The 27,197-nt window shown below is 46.5% G+C and overlaps 1 protein-coding gene across 1 annotated transcript in view; it reads left to right on the top strand.

Moving 5' to 3' along the window:
• Positions 1 to 591: 591 nt before the first annotated feature.
• LOC125758892 (utrophin-like) overlaps positions 592 to 27,197 on the top strand; it is a 108,002-nt gene continuing 81,396 nt past the window's right edge. Inside the window, exons 1-2 of the mRNA XM_049416649.1 lie at positions 592 to 892; positions 8,401 to 8,506. Of these exons, the coding sequence (XP_049272606.1) occupies positions 620 to 892; positions 8,401 to 8,506 (379 nt within the window). The 5' untranslated portion in view covers positions 592 to 619. The remainder of the gene's footprint in view (positions 893 to 8,400; positions 8,507 to 27,197) is intronic.

Below are 27,197 nucleotides of genomic sequence, written 5' to 3'. Positions count from 1 at the left end.
TGAACAAAAAGCTATAAAGGCCAGCAAGGTACAGGTATGACAGCTAACGAAGCAAGAGGCAGTGTCCGATAAACGTGGGTAGACAGATGCACGTGCCAATGTTTCGACAACGTGATCTTTCTTCATTGGAAACCTCGAGACATCCTCGTGTAGTGCACCCTCGCTCCCCTGCAAACGTGTACACTCCAGCTGCGTTCTGTTCGCCCCAACCTTTGCCGGAGTCCGCACACGGTAGGCGCTGTGCTGGAAGACGTTGCTCCGCTCCTCGCTTCATCCTCGCGGACACATCCCTCACGTTGTGCGCAGCTCCTCCGGGGCCATTCATGTGTCATCTCGTGAGGCACTGTCTCAGCGAGTGAGAGGCGGTGCGTCGTCCTTCTCCGCTTGTCTCGGGTCGACGGCGGCGGCGGCGGCGGATGTGGACGATTAGGTCGGCACTGCCCTGTCTCGGCGCGGCTGTCGCTGCCAATTGGGGGCCCCCCCTCTTGCCCGCGGGAGAAACCGCCGTCATCTTTACCACCCTCGCGCACTCTTTCGCTTTTCTCTTACTTCCACCAGCTCGTTTCACACGCACACGAAGCAAGTAAAGCGAGAGCCGCCGCCTTTCCACGGCTCTTGCATGCGCGCTGCTGTCACTTCTCTTCTTCGGGTTCGCTATTACGACGCGTCTCGCTCGCCTTCCAGCGTCCCGCGCGAGTGCCGGGTCTCACGGGGGCCGCATCTGTCCGAGCCCGTGCGTGTGTGTGGGTGTGTTGTGCGTGTGTTTGTGTCCACCGCGGTGTTCGATGCGATTCCTGAATTGGGTGTCATGTCGCGCTCTCCTGGAGACGATGTGAGCGAGACTCGTGACGCCGTCGTCGCCACCGCCACGGCCACGGACGGTGCAACGACGGTAGGTCGAGGTTCACGTATCCAGGGCCGGTATTTTGTAGCGATGCCTTTTCCTATGCCAATCCCTTTTCATGCTCTTCGCGCTTGGCCAATGGTCAGAACTATGGTCTTCAACGGGATCGGTAGGCCGTTAGTGTTGGATGATAAGACTAGCATAAAATAAAGCATAGCGCATCGCTACAAGATATCGACCCAGCTTGTGTGATGGGCAACTGCGCGATTAAATGCCGGTGAACGGGTATCTTGGTAGCTGTGTGCGGCCTGCCAACGCGTTTAAGTGGAGGCGCCTTCCGGGTCCTCGATATGCAGATGGTGAGAGGCGGCGGAGAGAGAGGAAACCATCCATCGCGAGCAATAGCGTCTGAATGGTTTGCCCCAACGCCTTTTGCTTGGGCGTCCGTGTCGAACACGTCGCGTCGCTTTATATATGCACGCCACGTGCCAGCAGCGAGCTTTGACGATCGCTTGTATAGCTTGCTACAGCGTGAACGCCAGCAGTAATTATGAGTGACGATATGGCAATCACTTTGCTCTTCGTTCTCGTCCTACTGCTGATGCGCTTGCGAATAGCCCACAATGTTAAGTCAACACTCTTCACCATACGTCGGCAAAAAAAAGTTGAGCTCACTCAGACTCACTCATGAATTATATTTTGCTTTTAGGGCTCATTCGGACTCAGACTCACCAAAATATCCCTGAACTGGACTCACTCGGACTCACACTCACGAAATATTTTTCCAACCGGACTCACTCGGATTAACACTCATCGAAATTTTACTCCCCCGGAATCACTCAAACTCAAACTCGCAGCTCGATCTGAGTCTGAGTGAGTCGACTCACGAGTCCATTTGCCTAGAATCAGCTTTTTTGGAACATGTTGTCAATGCTCTGTAACACCAATACCTCACGTAACTGTTGTTCTTGGCGCTTTTTGACGTCCTACCTTCGAATACGCGTTATCAGTGGTTGCAATAAAAATATGACTCACACGAGATATATTTATCAAGTACTTCACGTGGAAGAGTTTGAGAGGGGCGGTCAAGGCACCAACGTACGTAATCCACGCCTCAATAAATATTGAGATTGTGTATGAACGCTACTGCTTTGTAATATTTGTGAGTAGACGAGAGTATAAATGTGAACCCAGATAAGGCTGACAGTAATGCTGAAGATAAATAAATAAGACCATAGGTCGGCAAAGTAAAGTGCAGCTCACTCATACTCGCTGAAAAAATGTATCTTGCGCTTAGGTCTCACTCGGACTCAGACTCACCAAAATTTTTCCGGAACCGGACTCACTCGGACTCACACTCGCCAAGATATTACTCACCCGGACTCACTCAGGCTCAGACTCACGGCTCGATCTGAGTCTGAGTGAGTCCGAGTGAGTCGACTCATGAGTGAGTTTGCCAACCTATGTTCTTCACTCTTGCTTAGGTTGCTCCAGAAAAAAAATCGAAAGACCCATGGTACCCTATAAAGAAAACTTTTTGACCTGCTTTAACGACGAAACCGTTTCAGCGATGGATCTCACTGTTAATCTGTTGGGAGTACTATATGTGCACGTTTTTCTTTTTTCTTTTTTTGCTGGTTCATGAAGTTGATAGTTTTTCTACGCCACACGGCAAACTGTACTTGCTATACTGTACTATGCATGGCTATGGTTTCTCTATCTTTTTTTTTCCAATCTTCTTTTTTGTATATGTTGCTTTATATCCCTTTCTCTCTCTGTCTTTCTGTCTTTACCTCTCTTTGTTCTCTTTCTCTTTCTTCCTATATGTCTTCGCTTCTCTCTCCCTCTCTCTCTGTGTAGTCGGTCTCTTGCCTTCTATATCTATCTATCTATCTATCTATCTATCTATCTATCTATCTATCTATCTATCTATCTATCTATCTATCTATCTATCTATCTATCTATCTATCTATCTATCTATCTATCTATCTATCTATCTATCTATCTATCTATCTATCTATCTATCTATCTATCTATCTATCTATCTATCTATCTATCTATCTATCTATCTATCTATCTATCTATCTATCTATCTATCTATCTATCTATCTATCTATCTATCTATCTGTACTCGTTCTCCCATCCTCCTTTCCCTCACATCTCTCCTCCTCACCCTCACTTCCTTTACCCACCACCTTGCTGTACTTACTGTACAAGGCTATGCTCTGCTCTACCATCGTGCCTGGATAGCCCAGTGGTTAGGACGCTCGATTTCGAATCGTGGGTACGCGAGTTTGAATTTCGCCTCAGCAAAATTCTTTTTCGCAATAATCTTTCTCTTTCTCTCTCCTATTTTTTTCTTTCCATTTCTCTCTTTCTCCTTTTCTTTCTTTCGCTCTCTGTACTCGTTCTCTCGCCTGTCAAGTCACTGCATCTCTCGCCGGACAAATTGGCGCACGTCTTCTGGTAGCGAAGCAGAAGAGGAAGAAGAGGACAAAGATGGCGCGTGCCGGTTAATGACAATGATCTTTTTCTATATACGACACACGGCCAACCTCGACCTTAACAGCTTTGCTGTAAAACAAATAAACAAGCGCAAATATCTTATGATCGCGCGACATGAAGTCTACGGTAAAATAGACACGCCGGATATCTTTCGCCTTCGAGTCGTCTTAGGTGAGTGCATCTCTGTGAGTGTTGGGTGGTGTCGTGTGGACACATTTCGTCTTGGCCACTGCAAGTTCTGGTGATGAAGCTTAAGCCCCTATCACATCCTCTGGGGCTGCCCTCAAACGCAGTTCCCAGGGTTCGCATATCACTACTCCTGAGCAGCCTGCTGATGAGGGCTATAGTGTCCTCCCAGTGAGAGGCCACGCTGCTCAGCTCCGACCAGAAACGCAAGTCTGGGTCGCGGAGTCGGCGGGGGCAGCCGACAGGGCCCACCGGGAGCCAGGAGATGGTTTCCTGACCATCTGACCAACTGTGAACTCTCCCAAGTAGAACTGAAGCTCAGTGTATATGATACTGAATAAATACTTTTCCTGGAAGAAGAAGATGGACCTGTACAGAAACATCTTTGTCTGTTCTCTTCCTTGTTCCATTGGCCTGCGTTGTTACTGTTCAAGATGTCTATCGCAATACTTTAACGAATATTACTCTTTCTTGGGTCCGTTGTCGCTAACCGTATACTGAGTGGTTTAGTGTTTATCACAGTGTACACCAACCACTCTTCCCTATGCACCGGTACCCCGTTAGTATAAGGCCACCCGGCGTCTTACTGTGTTGGCCTATACCGTACAGTATACGTATATGCGTACACGCTGGGCACCTGTCTGTCCTGCGCACGGCGGCAGCAGCGGCGAGGGCGGCGGTGTAGAAGAGGGATGTGGGTCGGGGTTCGGCGTCCTCCGTGGGCGAGCCGGCCCTTCCTTCGCACAAGGCGCACAAGGCTTCGCGAGCGGCCGCGCCGCCGGTGCACCGTGCGACAGCAGCTGCGCCGCTCAGATGCGCCTGCAGGAGTTGTCGGTCACATCGTGGCTGCCGACAATGATTGATGCGTCTTGTTAGAAGACCCTTCGTCGCCTCTGCGTTCGACGGTACGTACACTTCAACGCGGGGCGGAGGATTGCACGCGCAACAAGCGGAGTACATGCTCGAGTCGGGGGCGAGCACGACAGGGCGCCGGCGAACGAACGCGTGCGCCGTGGTGTCGAAGTGTGTAGCGAATGCGCTCATTTCCAGTTATAAATGCCTACTCTTCGTCTCGGCTATTTGTCAGCGATTTTGTTTAGGCTGCAGGTTCTTACGAATCTACGAGGGGCGCGAACGCGCCGCCGCGGTAGTACAGTGGTCACAGTGCTCGGATGCTGACCCGAAGGGCGCGGGTTCGATCCCGACCACGGCTGTCGCATTTCGATGGAAGTGAAATGCTAGAGGCCCGTGTACTTTGATGTAAGTGTGCGTTAAAGAACTCCAGGTGGTCCAAATTTCCGGAACCAGCTCATAATTATATCGTGATATTGGCACTGAAATCCCAGAAATAATTACTAGTTGAGGGACGCGAATTGAAGTTTGGCTTGAGGTCAATTTGGCTGTAGCCTTTAATACTGCTACTCGACTTGCGGAAACCCGGATTCGAAAATCAGTACTCACGCCATAGAACACCTGGGGCGGTCTGATAACAAGCACACTGCTAGCAAAGGCGTCATACTGTGAAAAACAGTTCGTAACGACTAATGGGGCATGAATTCGGACCCAGTCTCTCAGCTTCTTAAAAACATTGCTTTGTTTCCAGGCTTTCTTTTCCTTTGCAGTACTTCGATACGGTTTTTGCGCTCAGTTGTTGTTTTTGTTGTCTAACAAAATACGTTATTGTTATTGTACATTAACTCACACAGTGTACGTTTCTTCTTCGTCTGCTTTCGTGGTTTTATTACATTGCTTCTTGCTCATTACCTTTGACGTGAACATTTAAAGTAATGCTGTTTTTTTTTACTTCCCCTCCTTTCTCCTCCTTCAAAGAGTACAGGACTGGTTACGTTGCCGTCGTCGTTATTATTATTGTGCTTATTGCTGCTGCTGTTATTGTTGTTGTTGTCATTGAATAGTGACATAATGAGAAATATGGCTACTAAAGCACCAAATATCCCAATGTTATCACTAAAAACAAACGAGTAAACAAAGTTAAGATGGCAAAATAATGTTCAAGAACACTTCACGACTGTCATAAAAATAGTAGACAGTAAATAATCACTATATACTGCTGTTACAAGCCATCAGGAACAGGAATGCTTCAGAAAGACGGCGAAGACGACGAATGAAATAGCGCTCGTGTTGTTGCTGCTCGCCATCTTGGCAGCAGTTGCTTCTATTTCTGTCTGTATATTTGTAAATACATTTCTTCCTTCTATTATCTCACCCCGTGACATTTGGTGGTGGTGCGGGGCAACACGAGAACTATTTCATTCGTCGTCTTCACCGTCTTTCTGAAGCATTCTTGTTCCTGATGGCTTGTAACAGTGCGAACAGAACACAAATATGCAAATACACAAGGTAAAGCCCACGGACTTTAGGGGGAAAGCGTGAGTAGCTGCTATAACCGAGTTAAAATAGTTTAGTGGACACTAAAGCCGGCCTAAAATTCAGTGACGCGCAAATTTAATTAGTGTTCTTTTTTTCTTGCTTTGTATAAAGTATATTGCAACATATCTGAAGAATACGTAAGGCGTGCGAATCCCTTTCTATGTTGTTCCCATGTATGTGCGTAGAGGCACTGCGTCAAGGCTTTTAACATGAAGTACAGTGCGTAGTGAGGGCTGAAAAAAAAAAAGTGGGAGCTTTGTGCTTAAAGGGGCAGTGAAGTGAAACAATGAATCAATGATAGATTATTCTTTGACAACTCATTAATTTTGCCAACATAGCTTCATAATAGAAGAGAAGAAAAGGAAGGTCAAAGTTTCGGTTTTAAATTTCGCGACAGGTTGGGCTTATCTGTCCCGACGTGGGAGCGGCCCGCTACGTGCTAGTTCACGCCCCGACGGACCTAAATAAAGTTTTTCCATACCATACCATACCATGCCAAATCGCTGCACATGGATGTCAACGTGACGTCACGGGTTTCAAAGTGTTTTTTTTTTTCGTTTTTCGCCACATTGGCTGAATGAAATTTAGTGAAACTTGGTACGTAAAGTCTCTGACCCCCTGATGGGACCATGTACTTCATTTTTACCGATTAAGAGCTACGTAGGCCCCAGTAGACGCCCTCAAAACATGTGACGTCACGGCGACTAGTGCGGGAACTTAATTGCGGCGTCGCCACCCGCATTTTCTTTTTGCGTGTTTTCTCGCTTACCAAGCGTCTTCTCGCAGAAAGCGCGGCGTTTTTGGTATCGTGAAAGCGTAATTTACTTAATCGAGAAAAAATATTTTTTTCTCTTTAGCCTCCCTGTAAGAACATACCGTTTGCTCGGTGCATCAAGAAGGTAACCTCACGGCAGCAAAAAAATATGTTTTGAAAGAAGCCCTGATTAGAAAGGAAGCGTACGTGACACCCCTAGACAGCGCCTTCCAAAAAAAAAAAAGTACTAAAACTGTCGAGAAGCGCCGTGTCCTTATTGTTTCACAAGAGGCGGTGATGATGGATCGATTGGTGGAAGAAAAAGAAAAAAAAAAAGGCGGAGTACAGACCGGAAAGGTAGAAGTACGCTTTCTCGGCGGAGTGAAAGAAGAAAGGAAGGCACTCGGGAGGGGCGGCTCGTTTATGTCTTCTTAGGAAAAGCGTGCAGCAGTATGCAGGAGACATAACTGACGCTTTTCGTAATGCGAAATGCAAACGTAGAAACGCTCAGCACTGGCTGCTTATCACGTGGCAATTCATCGGTGTATACAAAATTTCTTCAATATCATAATTGCATTACTGCAGGGCGTTGCACATACACAGTCGACGTAGTTTAACTACGTTTATGGGACAGAATACGAAAACATAATTCAGAATAGAATAATAAAAGCATACCACTACACTTGTAGTACAATGTGCAAGTTGCAAACAGATGAACAAGTTGCAATACACATGTCACAAGTCACAACAATGAAGAAAATACACTGTTATCGGCTGAGGTTGCTAGATCTTCAAGGAGTTGATTCCATTCTCCTGTTGTTCTTAAAATGGAGTCAGCAAAACTAGCGGTTCTGAAAGAGTATTCTTGTATTTTTATGGGTATGGGATAACCCGTTCTCTAGTGGCTGTAGTTCGCGTATTTCTGGTGCATAAACATAAAAGGTAGAGTTCCTTTCTCATGAGCTACGACTGCAAGAAAACAGCGGTTACTAACAAGCAAGTTATCTCAGGCCAGTTGATTGGAATTTGATAACCCGCTCTCTATAGTGGTTACAGCTCTCGGGCTGTTGTAGAAAGTGGGAGACTTGCTCGACCTGCTTGGTTCGTTGGTTGGTAAAAACTTTTATACTACAGTTTCAGGTCTGAGCTCAGATCTCCCGCGTAGCAACGTTCGTGACCGCAAACATTTTCGAAAGATTGAGTTAGAGACAGATCTTTTGTTTTTTGTCTGACTCACAATTGCGAAGCTCACCAAAGCACAGTACATAGGCATACTGCGGAACACTTTCGTTAGATGTGTGAAACGGTGTCATAACGGGCGCCAGTTTCCCACTGCGAGCTCCTTTATAGTTCACTTCTGAGAATAGGTCGCAATGTTCGCGGCGATGCACCGTATTTGTGAGGCAAGAGCACGAACTCTTACACCTGAAGACTCTCCACGACGCGCCGCTGGCATGTGTCCTCTCCTAGGGTTAAAAAAAAAAAAAGAAATGGAGAGCTAATGAGCCGTAGAAGTTCTTTTCTTTCTCCACGTTCAGTGTTACGGTACAGGAGTACACTGAGGATGTTTCAGCGCTCCGTCGATGTCGTCTTTCTTGCTAGTGCCTGAGCTGCACTGTCGCGACAGCGTGCTCGAGTGTAACATAGCATATATATATAGTATTGCGCACCAGCGGTCTGTGAACTCATCGGCGTCATGCGGCGTGCTTTCTCCCTGCAGTCGGCCGACATGCCGGACAATGACGAAAACGGATGCGCCGAGGAGCCTGCCTCGACCGAAGCGGACAACCTCGACCTGTTTCAACGCAAGATCAAGACCGAGAAAGGTGAGTTCGGGAACCCAACCTCTGGGAACTCTGGAATTATTAAGAGGGGCGCAGTCGGCTGGACTTCTTGTGCGATCGTCTTGCGGATGATCTGAAACTGAGTCTGCAAAAACGCGTATGTTGTGGCACTGCTAGGACTCAACAATATTAGACCACCTGCTCCAATTTTTACGGAAACTAACGCATATAAATTCAACATTTCCCCCTAAAGCTTTGTCATACTAGGACTATCTGGCCTCCGGCGTTCTTGATGCAGACAGTCTTCCTACGCCATTTAGAACGCCTTGCACGCTTTTTCAGCAACTTTTGTTTAACTTTTGCTTGCGGTACACTTAACGTTACCTTGATACTTGCTGGTAGGACCTCTCTTGGATGGTCTACAAGAGGCTCTGCAGTAAAAGTCAATAAAAAATTAAAAGTAAAATGAAGTGTTATCTTTCACGAAGGAAGGTCGTACTTACAGTATAGCGGCGGAGAAAAAGAGCCCAGGTGTATATACGGGTCCGCAATTTTTACTCTTGTGACCCCACTTGTTGTCTACGTGCACATATGGTGTAAATAAATCCGTTCTTGAAACATCTCAACGTCACAATAACATACATAATTCGATTAAACCATGCACTATTCTAACACTCAGCAGGCGTTTTCCAAGTTCGCAGTTTGTGTCGTTATGGGAATTAAGAACGAAGAATTTAATAAAAAGTATTTAGAGGTTAATTTTTGCCTGGATGCGATCTGAAGTTATCTCGTTGTACCGTTTTAGGGAAACTTGATGATTGCTGCATCACAAGGAATACAGCAAGTTGCACGACGTGCAGAAGATCTGCACACTGTCAGGAGCTCGGCGTTTTTATAGCTACTGCACTGGGCTTTTTTTTTTTTTTCTTTTTACCCAGAAGTAGAACCGCTGAAATAACGAACAGAGCGGCACGGAGTTAATTCGCATTATGATAGTTACAAGTTCTGTTTAAAGAGCAGGACAATGTGCTTTTTCTCGTGGATCTGCTACGCTTTCTATGTCTACAAATGCATGCATAACTATCCGTGTGCATGTTGAAACATCAGTGTTTATTATAAACTGAAACGCAAGCAAGGAAAGAAAACTGACTGAAATGCGTAATTGCACGAATTTGCTACGTACAATCAATCCGTAGGCTTTTTATAGCAAGGGCTGAGTACTTGACGTACATCTCGGAGCCAAACTTGAGCCACAGCTACAAAATGTAGGCGCATTTGTAAACTCGGCGAGATACCAAGTGATTCTCAGTTTGCCTTTGAGCTAGTGCTGATCTACATTTGAAATGAACAAGATTATGAGCCACAGGATACATTGCAGACAAGGTTTTAAGTAAGGTTGTTATTTTCATCCCGCAAAAATAAGGACATGGAATTCCAACCGACCGCTTAAAAGTAGCATTGCCATATCTCATTGTAAATTCAATCTTTAAATCTTCCGTCTTTCTTGGTTTGTCTTCGTCGTCCGTATTTTACTGTTCGCCCATCGGAACCCGTAGCTTGACTTTTCTGCACAAATTGTAAGATTAGCAGCAAGTCCCCTTAAGAGTGTTCTTCCGACTTGCGTGCTTTGATCCCATCCACGTTTCCGACACGTACCATTTGGACAGCGTAGTCTGGCTTCGCTGCCTGGCTAGCAAGGTTAACGGAAAGCCATCTTTACAGTGTTGAACTGTTTGGTGATTTGCGAGACTTCATGCATGTACGCTACCTCGTATGCGACCTGTTGATATGAAAGTTACGTTGAAGAACTTACAAGATATCACTGCTAAGAGAAATGCGAACTTTACAGTACTACCTATAGTAAAGATATGATCGTAATATAAGAAAAAGATATATAATCTTACGAAATAGAACACGATCGAAGGAAAGCGAGGTGAATCGCAGCACTTGTGACTGTCAATAATTTTTCTTATCTGTCGTGTCATGGCGGTTTACGTCATCATTATGTGGTCACATACATCAAACATACGTAATCTCAACGTGGTCTGAAAGCGGCTGGGTTTTGGTACACGCTATAGCACAGCCACGAGCGCCATTTCTTTCGCACTGTAGCACAACATACGTAATGTTAGAAATGGCCAAGCTCCTCTTTTTTTTTCAGTTTCGTCCTCTTTTTCTTTCTTTTTTTCATTTCACTATCGCAAGCATAGTTTTCGAACCAGGAACGTTCCTTCTTCAGCTGCGCTTTGCGCTCTCGTAAACCATCGCTGGCAACTCGATGATTATCTGTCCCAATAATCGGCATACGTCATAATTAGCGAGGACATTTCTTTCGCGATGTCAGCGATGTGGAATAAACCACTCTGTCACTCTGTCGTCGAAGCTCTGTACAGCCAGACTGGGACACTTTCCGCGCGCTCGCGCGCACACACCCACGACACAGCGGGTCCGGCTAATCTGCAGTTGCGAGATGAAGGGACAAATGGGACGCGAGTCGTGGAGACAGTTAGTCGCGCAACGCAGCGGAGAAAACAAACTGCACTCCCGGGAATGGAAGAGACGCACTGCCTCGCTCTTTGGACGCGGCAGCGAAAAGCCGCGTCGAGATGGGAAGAGAGGAGAGCGTTGATGCGTTCCCAAGTGCAGCGAGGAGCGGAGGAAGAGGCAGTTCGGAGGATGGAGAGCTCACGTGACGACCCTGGCCCACGTGATGCACCCGGTGGCTGCCGGGAAGACGAGGTAAAAAGCAAAACAGCGCAGCAGGCTTCGGCTCGCGGCCGCGTGGCGGCAGGAGAAGCCTCCCCTCCAGTGAAGCGCGCTCGAAAGGGAGAGTCCCATCACATACAGACACACAGGCACGCTGGCTCGCTCGTCGCCGCTGCTCACTCGTCCGCAGACTGAGAAGCGCGAGCTTTTTTCGAAGCGGACCCCTTCGAGCTTCGGGGTACGCGCTCTGCTCTTGCCGTCATCCGCCGCTGCAAACATCTATCCTCGCCGCACCTATGCTGGAATTCTTCGCATGACGACGGGATACCGTGCGGCGATGTGACAGCGACGTTGCCAGGTGCAACAAACAGAAGTCGGTGATAGCGCGTGGGAGAAAACATCTCCGACGCTCGGAATTTCGTCTGCAGCCGCAGGAGCAGAATACAGCGCTTGGTGTTCGCATACGTACGGCTCGGAAGGTGCATTGCGTGCAACGCGCGTGCTTTGCGCGCACAAGCTGCTACGGCTGCTCTCGATTCAAAGTCACGGACGGGCGTCCGTTAACCAAAGGCGCAGCAGCGGGGCGACGAGCGCGTGCTTGTCTCGAAACACTCATCGCTCATGCACGCATGCAACGGATGACGCGATCGCTTCGAGCTCTGTACCAAGCGGACATTCCACGCATTGCAAGGGTAAACAGCCTTTCGGCTTGCCACAGTGTCGTCTGCTTTTCTCGTTGCTAGCAGACGTTCCTTTCCCGCAATCGCTTTGAGCTTGAGCGCACTTTTTCCATCGCTTGTTGGTCGACAACGTACAACCTGCGGTGAAGTGGGCCACCCATTTTAAACCTGCGATGTGGGAAAACGCCTCGCAGAGTGCTACGCGGTGAATGTGTGCTGTTTGTGAAATGCGCGAGGTTGCGGTGTCGGCGACAGGCTGTGCGGGCTCCTCGTCCTGAAGTTTCTGTCGGCAAAGTGTTACAGTGAGTGGCTATAGTGTCCTCCGATCGTCGACATGCATCGAAGACGGCCCCCCGCGATCCCTCCGCGACCGTCGTTCTCGGCAAGTTTTGGCGGTGCCAGCGCGGGTCCTTCGCGACGTGGAGGCTTCGTGATCCCCACGCTCGACGTGACCGACTACGACGACGAGGACGACGAAGAAGAGGCGGTAGCAGGAGGAGGAGAGGAGGACGAGGAAGAGGACGAGGATGAGCACTACGACGAAGACGACTACGAGCGCGACAGGTGGCGTCGGCGGAGGCAGGACGACGAACTCGTGCTCGACGAATGTGAGTACATTCAGTGTACGGCTCGCTGAAGTGGGCGTCTGCACAAAAAAAAAAAAAAAAAAAGAATTGGGGGAACAGGGAAGGGGGTGTACAAAGCGTAGTGTATAGTACAGTACTTAGGTAAAAGAAGGGATTGTCTCGATCTCCTATTGTCCTCCGATATCACGTCGCTTTTACTGATAGGAGAACAGAAACTGGAGTGTGAGAATTGCAATGGACCTCATACTGTCAATCACGTTTAAATAACACGTTCCCCATTCGAGAAAAAAAGAACAATCTCCGTGAGCTATACAAAACACTATAACACCCCTTCATTCATGTTTAGCTTGATCGGAACATGAGCAAGTTCCCTCCAAAACTTTGTTAGGTTTCTAAAGGCCACAATTTTAAAAATAAATCGTAAAATAATGCCTCGTTCCTTTTATTATTTTCATTTCTACTTTTCACTGAGCCTTGCGGCTTGCATCATAGCCCGGTCACCTTTGGCCATAAAGCCCAACGTAACTGTCTAATTATTGAGTGCTAAATGTTTCCTAGAAAGCAACTAGAAACGCTGTCCGATGTATTTACCTACTTTCTCAGCTGGTTGTAATACGTTTGTTAGTTGTCCGTATTCCAGGATCCAACAGAAGTGTCGTAGGGTCACAATTAAACGTAAAAAGCGACGGCACAGATGTGATGCACGCGATCTAAAACTCCAACTTACGATGTGAAGAACGATAAATGCGCTAATCTAGACAACGTACATTAGAAAGCAGAATTTTCAAATAATGCTGGAGAACAGAATGATATGGTAACATTAATTAATTGAATATCTTCATTTATCTGGAGTATATCAAGCGTCGGAGCAAACTTTGCACTTTAATTGCCACAACTTTAACAATGGTGCATAGTTTTACATATTCGTGTGAGGATCAGGGGCCGAATTCGCAATGCTTCTCTGTCATAAGTGCGTCTTCCCATTGGTCGTTCGACTTCGCTAATGATATGTCCCGCATCGTGATTGGGCGAAAGATTCTCTTAGAAGAATTTTTAGCATAACACGTTTTCGTGAATACGGGCCCTGCTGTGCAACGGCAAACGCACCAGTGTGACTGAGGACACGTGCTAATAGAAAATGCGTGAATGTCATTACGATACTTAATTATGGGTAGCCTCAAGCTGCTTTTACGGATGCAATGGTATGTTAAATAAATGTATAGAAGACAGCCAATGAAGTAGCCTTAACCTGTGTAAAATAATAAAGTTCGCGCAGTAGCACACACCGTAATCAGTCAACTCAAACTGCAAAGCTATCGCGTATCTAGAAACAGTGCAAAGAACGGGACAAAGTCGAGGGCAGACAAACATCACGCTGTGTTTATCTTTCCTTGACTTCGTTCAGTTCTTTGCACTCTCATGCTCGTTTCAGTTGTGCGCCAACAGGTCTACTTCTATCGAAGGTTTTGACGAAACGCTTCCCTTTTTTTTCATATTTTTCTGTCTCATATATCTGCGTTTACGCTGTGAATATTTAGATGCATTGACTAACAAACATTCCAAGGGGTTATTGCCAACTGAACATACCAAACACGCCCGACACCAGAACTACGCTGGCATCATATCGTCATGGTCATAAGGATAGCCAATGTACTGAATGAATGATATGCAGAAAGCAGTTAAGAAAAAGAGATGGAGTTACTAAATTACTAAATATATGTTAAACAGCTAAATTGAGTGCAAAGTTTTATTTAAAATCCGATCGAAAGTATTTATGTCATGTTTACAATTAGACCGAGCGAGAGGATAGCACACCGCCACTTATATGTTATTTCTTACATCGTATGCCATTTAACTTGAAACTGTTGTTATATTGTCCTCTATCTAGCCTCGCAGCTAATGCCGTGCTTTTTCAATCAGCAAGCGATAAGCGGTTTTACTTTGCGCAGAGGACGGATACATTAATTAGCACTATTTCCAATCATTCAAGCAAGCAAGCAAGTCAACAAAAAAGAAGCTTGCAAATGGAATTGAGTTTTCACCGATGCAGTGAGTGAATAAATTTTATTTGGAGAAGTAATTCAATACTGATCAAGAAAAAGAGAAAACGATATTCAGTTTTTTTTTTTTGCTATGTTTTAAGTAGTCTCCGTCGTCCGAAACAAACATTTATAATAAGGCTCAGGGGCGAGACTTGGAACTACATTAGGCTGTAAAATATTTTAGTGTCCCACGGAAGTTGATTTGATTTCACAAAATCGTAGCCAAACCTTCCTGCGAGACTATGACGGCAATTGATGAGATTTCGGATAAAAAGTGATGCAGAAGAGGAAATCTATTCCTCATCAATTTACAGAGGAGCAAGGTGATCTAAGTCCCGTAAATCAAAATGTTATTTGCATGACGCGTACACAAATATTTAATGACGTCAGTTTTAATGAATATGCTTGCCTGTATAAGGAGACCTTTTGCGCGTTATGCTAACAGAAAAAAAAGAAGGAGAGAGAGGGGGGAAAGGAAAGAAAGAAAGCGAGGTACGTAACAGCGATCGACAAACTCATATAACGCTTTAATCATGGATGTGGAGCAAAGGTCGAGCATTACGCCATATCTGGAGCGAAATGGCGCTTCCTTATCTAATCCAGGCGAAGCTCGTAATGGACTTGAACGGCTTTGCTCGTTTGCTGCTCTTTAATAAAAAATGTAAACGCAAAGTAAATTAAGTCATCTCTCTCTCTCTCTCTCTCTCTCTCTTTCTCTCTCCATTTTCTGTTGACGTTGTGAAGACATACGGCTCAAACATAAAAAGTTATCATCCAAGTTCCCCAGCTTCGCTTTGACTTTTCAATAAAACTTTTCAATCTACAAGGCATTCAGCAACAGTACAGGTGGCCCGGCGTCAGTGACTTCTAATGTAATAGAGTTAAGAAACTAAAGGTTTAAACACTGAATGCCATTAGTGCCACGCACATAAATCAGATAACCCCAATTCGGACTTCAATTTCTCATGATAAACGATTGTAGCATTTATAATTGTTTCCTGTGTAATATATATTGTTTAGGTTCACTAAGGGAGTTCGCAAGAAGGGCTAGCTAAAAAAAAAATCGTGGAACGAAGTATAGTGGCAAACCGCCAAAAATGTTGAGACGACGGAAACAAACAAACAAAAAAAAGACCGAAACAGTGTGTCCGTTTGCCTTTTTTGTCGCATAAGTCATTCCCGCGCTGTTCGCCTCGAAAATAAAAATATCCGCTAGCCAAGCAAACCATCCTTCTGCAACAAAACATGTTGACATTTCCTGCATTTCTGCATCTTGAAAAACGAAACATAAAACAAACGTTATATAAAAGCGCTTAGCCGTCTTTTGCTGGTATGTTAGGCAAGTGGCTGTTTTGGGGGCGCAAATGTTCATTCGTATTTGAAAAAAACAAACAAGGAAGAGAATAGGAAGAAAAAGAAAACAAATACGCGTTTAAACGACCTCGAAGGAGAGACACAGTGTAAGCTGTTCCTCAAAGCCGAATTAACTCTAAGCCGCCCGTAGTGCATCTGTCTTCTGCGTACTTAAGCTTGTCCGAGTGCGCGCGCACGAGTGAATATAAAGAAAGGCGAAGCGGAGCTTCGCTCAGCGTCGTCGTCTCGCGCACATGTGCGGCCCTTCCCAGAAAAAGGAGGCGCTGAGGAATTGATGAGCGGTGCCCTCGCACCGAGGCCCCGCCGTGCCGTCCAGGAATAGGACGCGGTCCTCTCAAAAAAGACGGCCGAAAAGCCGCGAAAAACCATTCACCTCCTCCCACTTTATGCACGCCGTGGAAACACGCGGTCTGGACCCGGGGCTCATCAAGGTTGCCACGGTGCGCTGAGCGCGTAGAAATGACAGAGTGCGCGGAGACTGTTTTGAAGTCGCAGGGGAATTCGCAGAATGAATCCGGAGGGAAAAAATTCTGGAACAAGCTGGCGTGCGGGCTGTCGTTTGGCTGTGGTCCACGACATAGCGGCCGTGATCTCAATATGCGAATATGTATTTCTGAGGCCGATTCGAATACGAATCGACCTGAAGGTCGCGGGATCAGATCCCGGCTGCGGCGGCCGCATTTCGATAGAGGCTAAATGCTAGCGTCAACGAACGATATATACTGGAATCAGGGCGTCAACGAACCACACATAAAAGCACACTGGAAAAAAATCTACAGCGGTTCCACAGCCACCATAGTCCTCCATAAAGAAAGCGACAAAATCCCAATAAAGAAGGGTGTAAGACAGGGAGACACGATCCCCCCACTGCTATACACAGTGTGCTTACGGTGCTTACGGGAGATTTTCAGAGCCAGATTGGGAAGAGACGAGTTAATGGAGAGTACCTTAGTAACCTGCGATGCGCTTATGACGTTGCATTGATGAGTAACTCAGAGGATGAATTGCAACTTATGATTACTGAATTGGACAAGGAAAGCAAAACGGTAGGTCTGAAAATTAATACGCAGAAAACTAAAGTGGTGTGCAATAGTCTCGGAAGAGAACAGCGCTTTGCGATAGGTAGCGAGGTACTGGAATTTGTAAAGGAATACGTCTGCTTAGGACGGGTAGTAACCGCGGATCCGAACCATGAGACTGAAGTAACTAGGAGAATAAGGATGGGGTGGAGCACATTCGGCAAGCATTCTAATATCATGAATGGAAGTTTACCACTATCATTCAAGAGGAAGGTATGTAACAGCTGCATCTTACCGATACTTAGCTACGGAGCAGAAACCTGGAGGCTTACAAAGGGGGTTCAACTTAAACTGAGAATGACGCAGTGAGCGATGGAAAGGAAAATGACAGGTGTAACCTTAAGGGACAAGAAGAGAGCAGAGTGGGTCAGGGAAGAAACGGGTCTTAAGGACGTCATAGTCGAAATCAAGAAGAAGAAATGGACATGGGCAGGTCATGTAGCGCGTAGGCAAGATAACCGCTGGTCGCACATCTAATTGGGCTAGTTGGTATACGTGCTCATTTTGACAGATCAATACGCGCACACAAACCCGGACGCTAGAAGAAAGACGCAAACAACACAACGACTGTGTTGTTTGCGTCTTTCTTCTAATGTCCGTGTTAGTGTGGCCGCGTTAATCTGTCAAAATAACCGCCGTTCATAAAAGCAACAGACTGCATTCCAAGAGAAGGCAGACGCGCGACGGGGAGACAGAAAGTTAGGTGGGCAGATGAGATTAAGAAGTTTGCGGGTATAATTGGCAGCAGAAAGCACTGGACCGGGTTGATTGGTGGAACATGGGAGAGGCATTTGCCCTGCAGTGGCCGTAGTCAGGCTAATGATGATGACAATGATGATGATGATGAAATGCCAGAGGCCTGTATGCTGAGATTTAGGTACACGTTCAAAAACCCCAGGTGGCCGGAATTTCCGGAGCCCTCCAATACGGCGTCTCTCATAATCATATCGTGGTTTTAGGGACGTAAAATGCCAACAGTTATTATTATTATTATTATTATTATTATTATTATTATTATTATTATTATTATTATTATTATTATTATTATTATTATTATTATTATTATTATTATTTAATACAAATCGAATATCGAGTGCTTTTCGAATAGTTAACATCCATGTTTGCGATTGTTATAAAATGATATTTGCAGCCAAGTATACATATCTTTAGCATTAAAAGCAGAAACTGTGCACCAGGCAAAGATAATTAGGTTCTACGTTTTTCCACATACTTATTCAAAGAGTGCGTTTGATCGGTATATAGCCGGTAGAGTCTGGCCCTCCGAGCGACATAACCTGCTGCACTAATATTTTAGGCCTATACAATGCTCAAGGGGAAGAAATGTAGTGTTTTTGCGCCCGTTCCTTGTTTATTTGGGTGCATTTAACATTTTGAATTATTCCTAAGCTATTCGGAAACTATTCGTATTTACGATTAGCAACAATTCTATTCGATGATCGAATCGGATACGACACTGTACCCTTCGATATTCGAAATTTTAACACGAAAGTGTTTTATGGGGAGATCTACCAAGCATTGAATCACGTCATTTCCGTCACGGAAGTGACGTCAATAAAAGGGCACGCGGGTAGTTTGAATACTCGCACACCCCTATCAAAATGGGTTCCAGTAGTAACACCATCGACTTGGAAGTATATGACTTTGAATCGAATATTTTTCTCTAAATGACATATTAAGAATGGCGATGGACTTCGGAATAGCGTTTATCATTTTGAGGCCGTCTGAGTGTATGTGATGCCGGAATGTAAGCGACACTTTAAGCAAAATAGTACTATCTTATTTCAACTGTATTACATGTATACTTCTCTTTGATTATGGCAAACATGCTAGCTAGATTTACCAAGTGACGTTGCAGTAACTGTCATAAATAAAGTAAAAAAACGTGGGAGTGTAGAATACGCTGAGATTTACTAGTTGCAAATGAGTCTTGCCGAATCCCGTAATGTAGCGGAAGGGTTGAGAAAGGGAAATTGACAACCACCCGTTCGTAGCACGAAGCCACAAGGAAATTCGTACGGATTTCTCGGAAAGCTTCTTAGCTGCCGAATAATTTGTCCTGGTCTGGGAATCAAACCCGAGACCAATGCCTTTCCGGAAAGGTCACTCTACCAATTACCAGATTTACTATTTATATGGATGAAAGAGACATCTATAGAGGCATCCAGGTCAGACCGTGCACAGCGTTGAGCCACGGCTCGTGAGTCGTGGCCCATCGACGATGTTGTTCGACCACTCGAGGACGTGGGCTCGATACACGTGTACAAACACATATACAAGACGTTTCACCATCGAGTGGGCCCCTCGGTACGCCGTTTTTCCTAACGCACGTGTTACCTACCCAAACACCTCATTTGAGCTTTATCACAACTGAATCAGTTTGTCCCAAATAACTACATCATCCTCATCATCACCATAACTCTTTCTCTCTCTCTCTCTCTTTTGTGCGCAGCGCAGCTCAGTAAACGTTCCTAGAGAGGCATATGTTGGGGAGAACATGCATGGTATGTTCCCGCTCTGGCTTATACGACGCGCCCGCTTGCGCAATTCTTCCCCGTCAGTGCAGCGCTCCCCTGTCGGCTTTCCCTTCGAACATTACGGTTCCCCGACGATATAAAACCCGGAATATAACGGGTTTCCCCATTTTTTTCCTCCGTCTCGCAGCAGCAAGGAAACTTCGCGTGGCCATACGACGTACGTTTACCAGGCCAGATCGATGCTAATGTAAAACTGACGGGCACGTATATAGGCGCCCCAGAGGATCGAGACGTGCTTTTACGGTGACGTTTCCGACGGCGAGCTCAACTCGCTAGAGATGAAGTTCGCGAGAAGAGATGTTTGGTCGTCTTGGTATTTTAGCAAAACAGACTTTTGGGCCAGTTGGTTATTCATGAACACTAAAAGACTATAGCGGAAGAACGACGAACACAGAAAAGTTGGGGGGTGGAGGGAATCCCATTTAGTGTTTTTGTATTACATCGCTGAATGTAAGAGCGTGAAACACACAGACATGGAACTAAACTGCAAGAGCGCGGCAGTGTTCAACTCCGTGTATGTATTCCGCGCTTGTTTTAAATATGTATCTTGCGCGAAAAAGCCTGCTTTGCGCTATCGTAGCCGCCTTGCTTGCCGTACACTATGTACGCTGGGGTGTTACCGCATACTGTGGGCCTCGAAATGGCCTTCTTCTATTAAGGCGAAAGCCTTATCTGTCTCATGAGTCCAAATGAGGCATCATGGCGTCATTTGATGGCGTCATCACATGACAACGTCTCTTGGTCATAAGTGGGCCGATCCAGCGGTTACTGCTACACCATTCGAGCGGCGAAAGCTTCAACAGACAGAGTAGTGGGGTGGGGGGACAAGTAGTGCAACCGACTGAGAACATCGAAGCAGTGAAAGCATAGGCTTTCGCCTGTGCGTTTCTTAGCGTTGCCCGAAGGAACGGCCAATATCTCCATGCAAGTAACGCTAGTTGACTTGCAACGGCGCATCAGCCGCCATTCAAATTCAAATATAACTCGCTTTCATCATTTCTTGAAAATTGTCATTTTCTTGAAAACTGCTTTTGTACTACTGCTTGTCCGGCACATGGTTTGCATACTTGTGCCATATAATAAATGGAATTACATGTGCAGCGCTTGGAAAGTGTAGCCATTATAGGAAAAGCGGTGCGGCCTTTGTAATTATAGAGCTGTTTGTTCAGCACTAATACGTGGTCGTTTTAACGCGATAGCGTTAAAGAGCTCGTTTCGCAGAAATTCCGGTGTCGGCGTTGTTAGTTGTGAGCGAAAAATCAGCGTTGTCCGTGACCGAGAAATCGAGAATGATGCAAATAAAATAAGTGATAAAAATCTTTGGTTCGTGTGAGAATCGAACCCAGGCCTTCTGCGTGGCAAACAGGTGTTCTGTCACAGGGCCGCGCCATTGCTTGAAACAGCTTCGAAAAAAAGAACACGATATGAACGTCTTCAAGTGGGAGGAGTTTCCTTAAAGAATGTAATGTTGTTGCATGGCCGAAGCGCAGAATCGTGCCAGGCGTCAAAACATGTGAATAGCGAAACGATTAGGTCTTTTAAAAGCCCACACATTACAAAGCGCTCAGACATATTTCAAGAGGTACTGACACGAAAATTTTTAGTTTTTTTTTGCGTCAAATGAAAGGCAGGGCTCTCAAGAGCCTATAAAATGTAGTGCTAAGCGCGAGTGCACCCTGAAAAAGTAATTACTGTATGTTTTTAAAAGCTAGCTTCGGTTCCTACTGTACCCTGACGTCAAAACACGGTATGAGCTTCTCGTCACGTGCTCGCGCAACATATTGGCCTCGAGGCCCACCACTGGAAACGCCGGCGCCACCGTCGGCGTGACGTGCTTGGCAGGATCACGTGGTCTCAGCGGCCGCGTCGGCTGCTTGTGGCGCACTGCCGCGTGCTTTGAAAACGAGTTTCAAGTCCCACATGCGCTGTGGTCCGTGAAAATTCGGAAGCTTTCTCTCATTTTCTACTCAATTGAAACCATCGTAATAGAGTGGCTGCCTCCGAAGGCGACAAACATGGGGCTCTACCACTCGGTGCCGCAGTGCCGCGCTTGCGCAAAGGAGCCCAGTGTCAGCCTGCACTGGTAACCGCGGGACAAGAAACAGCGTGAAGCATGGGTTGTAAAGCTAAGAACCGGCAAGTAGCCATCCGCTACGAGTCTTGTGTGCAACAAGCACTTCCGCCACGAAGACTTTGGTTACTGCGTCGGGCCTGCGATGTTCGGTGAGTAGCAGACAGCGCGCACTGAGACGATGGCTCGCGCGCGCTTCCCGCCGGTAAATGATGTTTATCTGCCACAGGATGGTAAAAGCGCTACCTTTTACCACGTGCGATGCCATATCAGAACCCTCCAACGCGACCTCTTGATCGTCGGCCCCGTGCTCAGCGTCCACAAAATCGGCTGCAGATGCGCAAGTCATTGTTTAGATACGTTGAATGAAAAAACGCACAGGGACCCTTATGCATTCGTTGAAGATGACTAGAAGGCGAAAGCCATCTGCTTCTTGTCAGTGGATGTACTGATTCTCCCGCGCCCCCCCCTCCAAAAGCGTTCTGCACCTAACGCGGTTTCGCACGGCCTCCGTGACCGATCACGGAGGCAATGCAAAGCGACCATGACGTGTGAATACGTCATGTGACGTCATAATCACGCTACATATTTTGGCGATCTTCGACGTCATGATGACGTCATATGGTGACACCATCACGTGACGATTACTTTTTGCATTACTTGTGTTGACGCCGCCGACGCGGGACGCCGACGGGCAACCTTCCCATTTGGTGAGGCATGCATTGCTTCATAAGCTACATCAATTTTGCATTGCCTCTGTGATCGGCCCACCTATGATCGGCCAACCCCATGTATTTTCTTGGAGCATCATTTATTTACGTGGGAAAGATGCTACCCTGGTGGCGTTAGACACGACACTGCTGCCAAAATTGCTGGGGTACTCCTCAAATATTTACTATCCTGTTTTGCGGCTGCTGGTTGCTGCAATTCTATCTATTTTATTCACCGCTATTTCAAGTTCATGTGGGTCCTAGTTCACAGCCGACGTTTGCAGAACAAGCCCAGCAAACGTTACTGTATTTTCTTTCTTTTCCTAGGCGTCGCATGCTACTACATGCTCGGTCTCGTAGACTGGTTCTTCTTCCACCAGCAATCTCGAAGTGGTGAAGCTTTGGTCTATGAATTTGTTGATGACAGAGAGCGGCAAGTTCACTGGAATGCAAACGGAACGATAATTAAGGAGCATTAAAAAAAGGCGTCGCATTTGCTCACGTTTTGTGTGAGCACCAAACGAAACGAATGCGCTGAATACAGAAACAGAAGCAGCGGCATTTTCCCGCTGAGAAGACCGATCAACACGCAGTGCGAGACAACTTGTCAAATGACATTGAAACGTACCCGAATTTAGACCGAAAAAGAAAAAAAAAGAACACTGTCGGGACGGCAGATCACAAAGTTGCCATGCGCACCGAAGCCGCAGTTGTAAGGAAATTGTTTTTGAACTGCTCTGATAGCGTCCGCGCAACAGAAGTTATTTGTTTACTCACAAATTCTCATATTTTGCGGCCTAAAGTTCACAGCGCGGTGCCAAAACGCGCTCGTAGCAAAAGCGAAACCATCAGTACGAACATACATGCAGACGCTCATGCATGCAGAGGCACCGTCAGTCGTCGCGAACCCGTGCGATCGCTGGCTTGAGGCTTCTTTCTGTTATGCTCCGTCTGGTTATACAAGCAGTCTACTCTAACGAGATATTTCACATAGTTTGCACTCAGCGAGTGACTACCTTTCACGCAAGAAGCTGGTTCAGTGGTATCCAACGCGGTGACAACGTGAAGCGGGTGCTCGGTTTTCTGCAAAGAGACAGCGACTGTAGACTATCTTGTGCTTTCAGTTCGTCGAAAATGGTTATTTTGACAGTAAAGAACACAGTTCATTTGGAAAGTACTTACAGAAATGCCCTGGAGGGCTTCCGCGAGGTGTTTTTGTAGAGCGCCGACAGCAAAACTTATGGGGAGCGCGCCGGCGGTATCCTGCCTAGCACGCAATCGAGGCGCGTCCGATAGAGGGCGACTCCGTAACTCCTCGAGGCCAATAGTGACGTTTCCACGGTCGCTCTGCACCGTGGCTCCGTTGGTGACGCACAAGTGGTCATTTCAATGTTTTGGTGACGCACAAGCGGCCATCTTAGAAGTTTCGGTACCTGACGTCATGACAACTAGCCAGACTGCAGCGTGAAGACACCAGAATTAGTACTGTAGCCTGACGTCAAGCTAGTGTCGATGTCGGTAGGTGCGCCATGGAAAAAATTACTTTAATATCAAAATAAATTATCTTATCAGCATTTGCTGAGCTTCACACTTGCTCAGAGCCGTCTCTGAACACAGGATGCTTGTATGGCAGTGTAAACTCGCCTTCGAAAAAAGGTGTCAGTACCCCTTTTAATAACCATCAGCAAAAGAATCAACAAAGTGTGCAGCTGCGTAGGTTCGCATAGGTTCGCGTAGCGGGCCCTTCGCTGATTCGCAGAAGGAATAATTATGGCCTAGTGCGCACTGCGAAACTGTATTTATGGCGTAGTGGGAACTACGCAACTGTACTTGCGGTAGGCATTCAAGAATAGTTTTGAAACGGCCGATGTTACGCGCACAGACGTTCGTTTCATTGCCATAGTTGTTTTCCAGAAAACCTTTTAGGCCTTCCTCTGATAAAAAGAAATTGACTATCGCTATGCCGTCCACGTGTGAGCCTTATCTTTTTACATCTTATTGTTCTTGACGAGTGAACGCTATCACCGCTATCAGCACCGGTATGATGTAAGATAAGCTTAATAACTGGATCTTACAAAGGTGTATTATAAAACCCCGCGATTCACCATGTGAACGTCACCTACGCGCAAACAAAGAGTGCTCTATGGCGGAACGAATGGGTCACCGTGGGTCGCTTTATTTCTTCGCGAGCCATATAGGCAGTTTAGACGGCGTGGGTGGCCGTCGTCTTTTCTAAACCGGGCACGTTTCCTCCGAGAACCGCGCCCCGACCCGGAAGCGGCCGGGAGTACGACCGCGTGGAAACGCCCGATTGGGAAACCCGCGCGTAGGCACCAATGCCGTTCAAAGTGCGGCGGGGTTGCACTCTCCGAAGAACCGCAGCCGCACCAACTGCATGCATTCAGCTGTATTCAGCGCGAGTCTCAAGACAGTATAAATAGGATCTGTTAGTAGGTCTTGCAATAGAACAACGGCCACTCTTAGTTTAAGTGGAGCGGAGTTGCCAGATGCTGCCGAACTAACCAGCAAATAATCATCCCAAAGAAGCCTCTTCCCCCCCCCCCCCCCACAAGAAAAAAGAAAACCGGCATGACATTGCGAAGAAGCCCAAAACAAGCGGAAGTTTAATAAATTTTCTCATTCGTAAAAATGTATTCGATTATAATAAAGAAGCCGCTGAAATACAGACCGAGGTAAAAAAACAACTAATTATTTTGTGCAGCGAAAATATGCGCAACTAAGAATGAAAACACATATTATCTTTTCAACATAGTCTCAATTAAGGATAGCATCCAATCTTCTTCATTGCACATTTGCCAGTGCATGCATAAAAGTTACTTGTTGACTTCCGCCCCGTTCGTTTGACTTCAGCGCTCAACTACACAAAGTCACCGACAAAACTCGCTGTTGGTGAACGTGACGAGCAGTGAAATAACCATATTCGCAGGGAAAAAGTGAACAAGCCCAAAAACACCACAAGCGACTGGAAGGTACTACAAGTAACTCGGTGAGGGAAGAAGTCCAGATCCGCTTATTATAAGCGGAACTGGCAACTCTGATGCGGAGGCGTCGCAAACTATAGAAAAAATGCAAACGCGGAAGCCAGTTGATGATGACGCACTAACGTTCCCGCCGCAGCTCGCCGGGGCGTTAGAGCTTATGACAGCTTCTAGTTGAAACCGGAGCTTAACCTAGCGAGTTTCGATAAAACTTTCTCGTACCGAACTAGCGCGAGTGCGAGAATACATTTTGAAATCCGCGGCCTCACGTTGAAAAACCTGCGCGGAAATATCGGAGTGAATATTAGAGAAATGAAAGAGTGGCCTTCGTTCCTTCAAGTAAAATAAGAATAATCAATTTTCTGCCAAATTAAAACAAAATATATGAAAAGTGCTTATAATAAATGCGATACCAGTGTGTACTCATTCTACATGCTGTAACTGAGTGATTTTTTATGCAATGGCATTATCGAGATTGGGCCATCCCCGTCTTTGACTTTTATTGATACCTTTATAAGAGACGTTTGCGCCGGCCACTACTCTTCGCATGACAAACAATCTAACGGCACGACTAAAATTCAAACGATTAGAAAACACACAGTCAGGCACCGCAAACGTTTGATCAGTTCCACACGTCAGTAAAGCAAGGCTCCGAGAAGAGCAGACCAATCCCCGTCTTCGGTTGCACCGCCCCTATAGGATCGACTCGCGTTACATGCCACACCAAATGTCTTGCAAAACATAAATCGTTCATTATCGGCCCGCCAAGTGACCACCTTTGACCAAAAGGGCTGCGCTGTCAGCCAAGTTTTGATTACATCTCTGCATATATGATAGGTCTAGTCATTACTCTTGCGTTGAAAGGGACACTAGAATGAAACAGCGAATCAGTGTAGACTGGCATATTATTCTTCGTGTGTCGGTAATTTCGCGATCACAGGTACAATATTAAAACAGATAATAAAGCTCGGAGTTTCCTTTTTAAATTTCACGCCAAAATATCTGCACATGAATTTCAGCATCACGTCACAGATATCAAAAGGTTTTTTTTTTTTCGTATTTTAGCCCCATTACCTCAATGAATTTTTTTAAACCTTGGTACATATGCGCCTGTCCTTTGAATGCCTACAAGCGGTCGCTTAAACCGATCGATCCCTTCATCCTTTCATCCCTTTCCCCCAGTGTAGGGTAGCAAACCGGACGCGCGTCTGGTTAACCTCCCTGCCTTTCATTCATTTCCTCCCTCCTTCTCCTTTACACCTTGGTACCTTAAATCTCTGGTCGCTTCAGATGACAATGAACTTCATATTTACCGATTAAGAATTGCGTAATTCCTGGTAAAGGCCTTCAAAATCTATGGTCGAGTTGGTGCGGCAACTTCAAGGTGTCGTCGCCACCTGTAGTTTTCTTTTGGCACGATTTCTCGCCTACCAAGAGACATAAAATTTACTAATACGAGGAAGATAGTTGTGCTCTTCAGTTCCTCATTATGTCTTCGCCTAGTATACCCTTCTGACTTTCGGTAAGGACGGGCGGCCGAGACTTTCGACAACGCGCGCAATCACCGCTCTGGAGTTCGTGCCCCCCGTGTTCGACTATTTCGGAGTCACTCCGGGGTCTCCGTATACCAGTCCCCCCGAAAACGTCGTGTCGCCCCGCTGTTTCCCCGACTGTTTCGTCGGCGAGCTATAGAGAGCAACCACGTGGATCCTATCAGTCGGTTCGTCGGGAATCGGGGGCTCGCGACGAGTACACTCCGGCTGTTCACTCGCTGGCGAAGGCCTCCCTGCTCCGAGCTATTTCAGTTGGCCGCGAGGAAACCGTTACGGGGCAATTCGTGTTGCTGCTGCACTGCTGTACTCCGCCCAGTATGTCGCTGCGCTTTATGCTGGTGCACGGTTGCGCCTTGCTGTATTCCGTTGATACGAAC

The sequence above is a fragment of the Rhipicephalus sanguineus genome, chromosome 6, assembly GCF_013339695.2.
Source record: "Rhipicephalus sanguineus isolate Rsan-2018 chromosome 6, BIME_Rsan_1.4, whole genome shotgun sequence".
Classification (NCBI taxonomy): Eukaryota; Metazoa; Arthropoda; class Arachnida; order Ixodida; family Ixodidae; genus Rhipicephalus; species Rhipicephalus sanguineus.
This window is presented reverse-complemented; position numbering and strand designations above follow the sequence as displayed.